Genomic DNA, 9,934 nt, shown 5'->3' on the forward strand with positions numbered 1-9,934 from the left:
TCTCTGTGATGTGTCGCAGAGTTGCTGGTAGGGTTCGGTGTGGCGAGGCAGACCTGCTTCTCTCTTTGTGAGAACAAGGGAGTGAGGGAGGAAGGAGGCCGAGGAGGAGGCCAGGACTGAGCAAAGACTAAAGTAAGACTGAAAGGGGAGGTGAGGGGCAGACTGGTTGGTGGAAGCGGCCTGTACCGGAAGCGCCGGCGGCAGCGGAGGGGACACACCGTGAGGCAGCTGCTTTACTAGGCCGCAGCCGCCATGGCGATGAATTCTGGGGACCGTGCCAGCGGTTTCCGCCACAATGATGTGATCAGTTTCATCAGCAATGAAGTCCTCAGGAATGGCGGCGGCCCAGCCTTTTACGTGGCCTTCCACTCACGGCCGTGGAACGAGGTAGAGGACCAGCTTCGGGCCATTGTGGCCGACCCACGGGTGCCGCACGCCATCAAGAGGGCCTGCACCTGGAGCGCATTGGCTTTGAGCGTGCAAGTGGCCGCGAGGCAGCGGGAGCAGCTGCTGTGCCAGGTTCGGCGGCTGCAAGGGCATGTGGAGGAGCGCCAGGCGACCTCCTGGGCTCTAACCTCCCAGCTGCAGCAGCTGCACCTGAAGCATGAGGAGGCGGCAACACAGCTGCACCTCACGCAGACTGCCCTGCAGCAGGTGCTGAATGAGCGTGATGGGTTATGCGGGAGGCTGCGCGAAGTTGAGAGATCCATGCAGGTCTATCCGATGCCTCAGGATTTTGTACCTGGTCCAGAAGCCGGCCAGTATGGGCCTGTGGCCGGGACTTTAAATGCAGAACAGAGTGAGGCGGTGGCCACAGAGGCACTGGGAATGCCACATTCGGAAGCCCAGATAGCAGCCCCAACAGCTATGTATTACACACCTGAACCCCAGAGTGGCTGGGTCCAGGGCATGCAACCCCTTCTGCCAATGCAGGTGCCTCATCCAGTCCCATTCCATGTGCCTTCACCAATGGGACTGCCATACTCAACACCTCTACCACCTCAGGTAGTAATGGAATCAGCAGCAGCAGTTGCACCACAGATGCCTCCTGCGGGGATCTATCCACCTGGTCTTTGGGCCACAGTGGGGTCCCAGGAGGAGACTGCCCCTCTGTGGGACCAGAGGTGCCATGGCCAGGATGGATATCCTGAGAATTTCCAGGGGGTATATCACCCAGGGGATAACAGAAGCTGCAGCCAAAAGGAAGGTTCTGAGTGTCCCCAAGGAATGACCTCCCAAGGGGACAGCAGCAGCCACAGCCTAAAGAAAGATCCAGTGATGCAACAGGGCACAGCTCCTCCAGAGTTCAGCAACAGCCACAGCCTGCAGAAAGATCAAGTGATGCCCAAGGAGATATTCCCCCTAGGGGACAGCAACAGCCACAGCCTGAAGAAAAATCCAGTTGTGCCCAAGGAGATAGTCCCCCTGGGGGATAACAACAGCCACAGCCTGAAGAAAGAGCCAGTGATGCTCAAGGAGATGGTCTCCCTGGGGGGCAGCAACAACCAAAGCCTGAAGAAAGATTCAGTGGTGCCCCAGGGGACAGCCTCCCTGGGGTTTAGCAGAAGCCACAGCCTGAAGAAAGACTTAGTGATGTCCACGGAGATGGTCCCCCTGGGGGACAGCAACAACCATAGCCTGAAGAAAGATCCAGTGATGCCCAAGGAGATGGTCCCCCTGGGGGACAGCAACAACCATAGCCTGAAGAAAGATCCAGTGATGCCCAAGGAGATGGTCCCCCTAGGGGACAGCAACATTCACAGCCTGAAGAAAGATCCAGTGGTGCACCAGGAGATGGTCCCCTTGGGGGACAGCAAGAGCCACAGCCTGAAGAATGATATAGTGACACCCAAGGAGATGGTCCCCCTAGGGCACAGCGACAGCCACAGCCTGAAGAAAGATCTAGTGGTGCACCAGGAGATGTTCCCCCTGGGGGACAGCAACAGCCACAGCCTGAAGAAAGATCCAGTGGTGCACCAGGAGATGGTCCCCCTGGGGGACAGCAAGAGCCACAGCCTGAAGAAAGACCCAGTGGTGCACCAGGAGATGGTCCCCTTGGGGGACAGCAACAGCCACAGCCTGAAGAAAGATCCAGTGGTACACCAGGAGATGGTCCCCCTGGGGGACAGCAACAGCCACAGCCTGAAGAAACATTCAGTGATTCCCCAGGGCACAGCCTTGCTGAGATTTAGCAAGAGCCACAGCCAGATGGAAGATCAGGAGAGGCCCCAGGCAACCCCTCTGGAGGATAGCAAGAGCCATGGTGTGAAAAGTAGCCCATGGAAACACCAGCCTCAGGGGCAGAAGGTCAAGCAACGAAAAAGGAAAAAGGCCTCAGAATCCCAGCAACAGAAGCCTGCCTCATGCTCCAGCCCAGTGAATTGGGCCTGCCCATGGTGTAATGCCTTGAATTTTCCACGGCACAAGGCCTGCTATAAATGCAAGAGAGTCCGTATGCCAGTTGAGAATGGCAGCATTGACCCAGTGTAAACTCATTGATTTCAGGAAGGTAAGTAAGATAGAAGCACTCCAAAGAGAAATCAATTTCCCAGGACCCCATTCTGATAAAAAAAAAAAATTAACTGATTTACTTAACAGAAAATTTGAAACCAAAATTGTAGAGAAAATTAGATAAAATAATCCATTATTCTATTACCCAAATTAAGTAGTTTTTATCATTGTGAGTATACATACATATAAATATGTATGTATTTATTTTCTTATTTTATTCATTTATTTGAATAAAGGGAGACTACTTCTGAGTATAACATTCAGTCTTTAATTAGAGGATTTCTCCTAATTGCAGTCAACTTTTTCAGGTGGTAGATTCTGGTTGGCTCATACTAATTGGTTGACACCCTGGAGAAGCTGAAGTTATAAAGCCTATTTTAAATCAACCATTTTCTGTTTTTTTTTTTTTTTTCTTAACCTCCTTTTCCTGAAAATGCTATGTATTTGGCTGGGAGCAGCCATGTGATTTTGCAGTTACAGGCTGTGTTGTATTTTAGAAACACCGCTTTTCCTTGCAAGTGGTGTCATTCCTTTTGAAACTCCTGCAGTGTTGATTTTTGCTTCTTTTTGTTGTATTAGTTTTACAGGTGAAGTCCTGTTTTTGTGTCTTAGCCCCACCAAAGTTGCTTGTTTCTGAAGAAGCTGAACCTGTGACATTAGAAGATCTGCCAAAGCCAAAAGAAGTAACACCTCAATTCTGATGGACCCACACCTCACTGAGACCCCAACTGGCTGCAGCCAAGAAGGGTGAAAGGAAGTCAGGGAAGAAGAGATAATTTGACACTCGTTAAGGGAAAAAGGAAGAAGAAAATCGTTTTTGTAGAGTTGAATTTTTTCATTGGTATGGGAATTAACTTAGAAAAGTTTGGGGAGTTGTAGTGTTAAATTCTATAGATGATAGCAACTTTGATGAATTTCACTTAATTCATTAAATGAAAGTTTAGGGAAAGAGTTTAGGGGGTTGTAGTGTTAAATTCTGTAGGTGATAGCAACTTTAATTAATTTCATTTAATTCATTAAAGAAATAGTTATTGTCTAGTACATTTTGGGAGCTAGACTTACATGTTATTATCTGGTACACACAGCATAATCTTTTATTATGAGTTTTGTTAGAAGATAGGAAAGAGCATAATTTGGCATACAAATTAGATCAGGGATGTCTTCTTTGCCTTGCATATAGCGTGACCTTGGATAAAACCAATTGAAGTAACATCCAGATCCATTTCTGTGGTTCTGAGGCCAATGCAAAAGAGACTCATGAAAGGCTTTTTGTTTTGTTTTTGTTTTTTATTTTTTTGAGAGATGAGGTCTCATTTCGTCACCCAGGCTGGAGAGCAGTGGCATGATCATCATAGCTCACTGCAGCCTCAAACTCCTGGGCTCAAGTGATCCTCTGCTTCAACCTCCCAAGTGGCTGTGAGCCACCATGCCCAGCCCTTACGAAAGGTCTTGAGTAACCAAACTGCCCGTCTCATTGGTCTCAGGTGAGATAAATGAGCAGTGACAAAGTTTGGGAAAGTGTCCTCATGGAAATGCAGGGAGAGCTTTTCTGATTTCCTCTGCTGACTTCTTCCTTTGAGAGGGATAGTTATTTTCCTGGTTGCCTACCAGCCTGCCTGAAAGACCTGGGGTGTCTTGAAGAAAAACAGTGCTTTGGGGAGTGTTGACTACACACGCTAGCTTTCAGCCTCAGGCTGCCCCCATCCCAAGTCCCTTTTCAGTCAACAGTGGATGAAGAACAAAATGGATTCCAAGGACAAACATTGGGGGTACCAGGTTATGGATGGTGTTTCTCTTGAGTTAAAAATAGAGTTAGACTGGGGTAAGCACTCTTGGGAACACCCCAGGACCCCCTCCTCTCCCTCTTTGGTGTGTTCTCTGCAGGCTTGCCCAAGGCAACTGCTGCAAGGCAAGGAAGGAGCCAGGGTGGAACCCAGGGGTGGTTGGTTAGATCTGCCTTCAGTCCAAGCTGAAGATGTCCTTGAGTTTCCCAATGAGATCCCACCCAGCTCACCAAAATCAATGTTTGTCAGGGACTTTCTGCTCCTAACTAGTAATAAAGAATGTTCATTTGACTGTTGTGCCTTCTGTGTAGTGTGTATCTCAGGGCAGGTTTGCTCAGAGGTGGCAGCTTAAATCCGCATCTGCCCTTCATCCCACTGAAGTGAAGAAAAGTTCAATCTCATTCTTTATTGGAGGGCCCCTCCTCTTCTAAGGAGTTACCCAAGAATGGGGGCAAGGTACTGTGTGGACTTAGACAATGAGTTCCCCCTACACTCATTGTCTAAGTCCACATAGTACCTTGAAGGTGGGCATTTCTGCTGCTCTGGGGCCAGTGGGAGATGGAAATGTCTGCTGATGGTGGAAGCCTTGATGCCTAGGGTCCAGCCTCCTTACGTGCACCATGTAGCCATTCTCCTGTGGGTCCCTGCCTTCTTTCTGGGGTCTTTGCATAGAGTAAGGGGTGCTTAGGTATCATGAGCAGAAATCTCCTTTTCTTTCTGTTTTCTAAGTCACTCTTCTGTCAGCATAATTCTGTCAAGATGTCCAGGATTAAAGAAAACCAAATACAGGCTGAAAGCATAAACCTCCCCTAAGATAAGGCAGGGGAAAGATCTGGACATCTTCTTGGAATGAGTATGGTGAGATAAGGGGTGAACAACAAAAATAATCTTACCATACCAGAATTTTTTCTCAGAGATGTGACAAACAGTAAGGACTTGGTTTACCTGGGACAAGAGTACAAGAAAAGAAGGGGGTTGTCGGGGAGCAAACACCTTAACTTTTGCTGGGGAGAGGGACAGATACTATAATATTTTGTATATCCTAATGGCCCCTATATGTTTGGAAATATGGGTATGTCCAGGTCTTTTTTTTTCCTACTGGGTCTAAATTTAGAGCTGGTATGATAGAGGAGGAAGAGTAGAAATTGTAGTGGTGGAGGAAGAGGGGAAGGATCCCAGGTGCTGCCAGTAGTGATGGTCAGAGTGGGCCTGGTGTCACGGCCTTGCAAGTACTTATGGAGGTGGTGGTGATAGATGAGGAACATGGGTATTGCTCTGAGCAAGGGAATGCAGGGGAAGTGGGAAGAGGCCTATTAGAATCTTTGAAGGCCTCAGAAAAGAGAAGCAATATTTCCTCTTACTGCTCACCCATTCCTTCACTTCTTCATACCCCGCTAGTGGAGCCTAGGCAGGAGCAGCATTGCCTTCACACTCCCATTTCCATTTACCCTTTAATATAAAAGCAGAATCAAAAGAAGCAGCTCGAATAAGGGCATGTCCTGTGGGACATCGGTTGGCAGGGTTGAATGTGGAAAATGCTTCTCCGCCCGCCTCGGACTCCCAAAGTGCTGGGATTACAGGTATGAGCCACCGTGGACAGCCTAAAAAGCACTTTTTAAGGGATCTTGGAGTTTTTCCTCAAATGGCTCAACCCTGCAAGCCGGACTGCTCCTGGCACCCCTACCAGACAGCTACAGTCAATACTAGGGGTCTAAGTTCCCCTGGCTAGACTCCCCCGACCTTCCCCCTGGAAGAGGGGTGGGGCCAGCAGGGAATTCTGGGGGTGACACTCATGGTCCAGGAGACTTCTGGTGCCCAGAGGGTAGAGTGGAAGTTCTGGGGGTGCTCAGCCCCGCTGTGTCCTGGACAGGCTGGTCCCCATGGAAGCTCAGAAGGAAAGAGTGCAAGAGCAGATCAGGAAGGGAAACCAAGTCAGGAATGGGCCCCAGCCAGGGCTAGTGGTCCCCTCACTGCCCAACACCCAGCGGCGCTCTCAGCAGCACCCAGCAGCACTCTGTTTCATGTGGCACTGCTTGCAGAAGAGATGGTTGTCCAGGGGGTAGCAGCCTTTGTCCCTGAACTCCACAGACAGGAGGATCCTACAGTCCTCACACCTGTAGCAATTTTCATGGAAGTTTCTTCCCATGCACTTGATTTTGAAGGCATCTTTCCCATCCCAAGGAATAATGGGATTCTCACAGATGCTGCATACGGGGGCCAATTTCTTATAGAAGTCGTCCAGGCAGTACACTGGCTGCCCAGGGCAAAGCTCTCATCTTCGATGCCCTGGGCGCAGGTCACACACATGAAGCAGGAGGGGTGGAAGGCCTGGCCCAGGGCCCTGATGATGTGCTCCCAGACCATCTCGCCACACTTGTCGCACTTCTACAGCGTGTCCTGGTAGCAGGGTTCGGAGACGGGTTGCCCATCCTGGTAGAAGCTCTGCCCAGCCAGCTGGCGGAAGCAGGTGTGCCACGTGAAGCACTGGGCATGGTACGGCCTCTTCATGGCCTCCACAGTCAGCTCCTAGGGGGACACATTTTGTGGCAGAAGGCACAGATGTCTGTGGATGACTATCTCTCAACAGGCTCTGCTGGGGAAGGTGAAAGCTCTTCCTCCCCAGGCCTGAGGGGAAGGGGGTCCAGGCTGGACTGAAGGTCCTTCTGCCGGGGCCTGTGGTCGGAGTGGGGGCAGGGGCAGGTGCAGTTGCTCTAAGTCTGCAATGAGTGAGGCCCCCATTGGAACAGGAGTCTCTTCTTCAGAAGGCAGGAGCACCAGAGGGGGCGGTGGTGGGGGTGGGACGAGGTCCAGGTCAGGAGGAGGGAGTGAGCATCCTTTATTGGAGAGCTGCAGAGGTGCAGCTGGCACTGTGACTGCAGCCCTGCCAGGGGGTGCCCAGGGGCTGGGCTTCCCTTGTAAACCAGCTCCGGGTGCCTTCATGGGAACAGGAGCCTCCCAGGGGAGGCCACACCAGGCCTCACAAACCATCTGCCTCCCTTCCTCAACCACAGCTACATCACGGTGTGGGGGTGCCATGGTGATAAAGACAGACGATGCCACACTCTTCTCAGGCTTTGAGGCTATGGCTTCAGCTCCTGGTGTGGCTGGGATCCAATTCTCCTGGAAGGCCCAAAGGTCTGGAAGTTCAGGCCAGCTCCTCTTGTCAGCCCACGCCCCTGTGGCTGTGATCCCGTACTCCCATCCATAGGATTCGACCACCTTGACTTGGTAACTGGAGGTTGCTTACTTGAACCACTGCCTCATGTGCTTCGATACAGTAATTCATGAAACCACCAACTGAAATAAAACTTAAAAATTCACTCGAAAACAGTGCAGGCTCAGCATTTGACAGTCAGATAGAGTCTTCTCAGAGAAATTTCCCTATTTCTATTACCATCTAGAAGAAAGTAATACTCGTCATATTAGTTTGCTAGGCTACCTTAACAAAGTACCACAGACTGGATGGCTTAAACAACAGAAATTTAGCCTCACAGTTCTGAAGGCTAGAAGCCCAAAAGAAAGATATTGGCAGGGTTGGTTCTTTCTGAGGGCTATGGGGCAATAATCTGTTCTAGGCCTTTCTCCTGGGCATGTGGATAGCTGTCTTGTCCCTATGTCTCTTCACATTGTATCCTCTCTGTGTGTGTCTGCCTTTGTCCAAATTTCTGCTGTTTATAAGAAGAGCAATCATATTGGATTAGGGGCCTCCCTAGTGAGCTCATTTTAACTAATTAAATAAGGTCACATTCAGAAGTACTGGAGTTTAGATATTCAACATATGAATTTTGGGGGGGGGGGGACACAATTCAATCCATCACACTAATAAATATAGTTTTTCTACTTAGACATCTGAATTTTAGAACAATTGAGACTATTAAAACTCTTGGAACTCTTGTGTAGTATAGGGGATAAACAGAATTTGAATCCTAGCACCGGCAATTGCTAGCTATGTGATATTAAGCAAGTTGCTTATTCTTTCTCTGCCTCAATTAATTTCCCCATCTATAAAATGGGAATAATTATACCTACTGAATAGGGTTGTTAATTAATATATGAAAACATGATTAGCACGTACTAGTTTCAATTTATAAAACCATTTGTATGACTATTCTTCATTACTCGGAAGTAACAGTGAAACCCAACTGATTGGCATTAAACAGGCAGTCTCTCTGAAGAGTTAACAAAAAATACATACATATGGACATATACAAATTTATAGCTTCTCACTAGTGAATGGCAAAGCTTGTTAATATCCATGATTTATTTTAAAAAAACAGTATTCATTTGGCAGAGAGGAACATAGTGCTAAAGAGTCTTGAGTTTCTGTTCTATCTAGGGCAATTAACTTCACTCATTATTTCCATGGTTTAACCAATTAAGTGAGTCAGTTACAGATCAGTAGGTATACATATCACCCATTGAATATGCCAAAAAACACTGCAAGATAAATCAGCTTTTTAGTTTTTATGGTAATTTCATCTCTTGGTGCTCCCTGTTTTATAAAGAAGAGAAAACATCCTTGATTTTGGAGGAAGTGAAAATGTAACTAGCAACACATTAATTTGATTCCAGCAGCTAAAATTTCTGTTGAATGCACTATAATTTCTTTATAATTATAAGCATTGTGGTGTGGCTAGGTTACCATGCCTTTTTTTCTGACTGATCATCTTCCTACACTGTAATCATATTCTGAGGATCAGTCTGTAGCTAAAATAAGAGTGATTCTTATTGTTGATTTCATATAATTACTATGTGAGGGTAGTACATTGGAGCTTTTCATTATAAACACTATGGTAATTGATCATTCCAACTATTGGTTTGAATAACTTAAATGTAACCTGTAATTTCCACAACCTGAAATCAATAAGGTACATTTATTTTTAATTAAATGGATGCAAAAATAAAACCTAGGTAAAATGTGCAAATAAAAACAATAATTTAGTTTTAAGTACTGTATTGGTTATCTATTGCTGTGTAACAAATTACCAGAATTTAGCAGTTAAAGTAATGCACATTTATTATCTCATAGTTTCTGTGGGTCAGGAATCTGGGTACGGCTCAGCTGGGACCTCTGCTTTAGGGTCTCTCACAAAGCTGCACTAAAGTCGTAAGCCAGCACTGGGAGCTCATCTGAAGTCACCACTGTGAAAGGATCCATTTCCAAGCTCACCCATGTAGTTATTGGCAGGTGTGGTAGACAGAATAATGGTCACTGAAGATGTACGTGTCCTAATCCCTAGAAAACATGAATATGTTATTTCACATGGCAAAGAAGAATTAAGATTGCTAATCAACTAACCTTAAAATAGGGAGATTATCCTGGATAATCTGTGTTGGTGCAATGTCATCATAAGGCATATAAAAGGTGGAAGTGAGAGGCAGAAGAGCAGTGTGAGAGTGATGCGATGTGAGAAAGATATTCATACACATATGAATGTTCTGTACTCATTTTGATAGGGGCATTGAGTTCTTAACTTACTTTGTGTCGACTGCAGGTCACATCCTGTGTTCAGTGACCCACATACCCTAACATTTTTCACTGCAGAATTAAATTGATCACAGATTTCATAGGAAAAGTAACTAAAGGACTTAAAACAAATCATAAAGATTATTACAAAATACAGAAATCTCTCCTAACC

At 47.1% G+C, this 9,934-nt stretch overlaps 1 protein-coding gene and 1 pseudogene across 1 annotated transcript; one reads left to right on the top strand and one right to left on the bottom strand.

Annotated features, from left to right (window-relative positions):
• The first annotated feature begins 252 nt into the window (after nt 1-252).
• LOC105508174 lies at nt 253-2,490 on the top strand. Its single transcript, XM_011936986.1, has one exon. It carries the CDS (start codon nt 253-255, stop codon nt 2,488-2,490), a length of 2,238 nt encoding a protein of 745 aa, XP_011792376.1.
• A 3,798-nt stretch (nt 2,491-6,288) lies between these two features.
• Nucleotides 6,289-7,581, bottom strand: LOC105508175 (annotated as a pseudogene).
• Nucleotides 7,582-9,934: the final 2,353 nt, after the last annotated feature.

Source organism: Colobus angolensis, unplaced genomic scaffold (assembly GCF_000951035.1).
Source record: "Colobus angolensis palliatus isolate OR3802 unplaced genomic scaffold, Cang.pa_1.0 Scaffold159, whole genome shotgun sequence".
Lineage (NCBI taxonomy): Eukaryota > Metazoa > Chordata > Mammalia > Primates > Cercopithecidae > Colobus > Colobus angolensis.

Coding starts and splice junctions, on each gene's coding strand:
- LOC105508174 (XM_011936986.1), top strand. CDS start 253: ATGGCGATGAATTCTGGGGACCGTGCCAGCGGTTTCCGCCACAATGAT.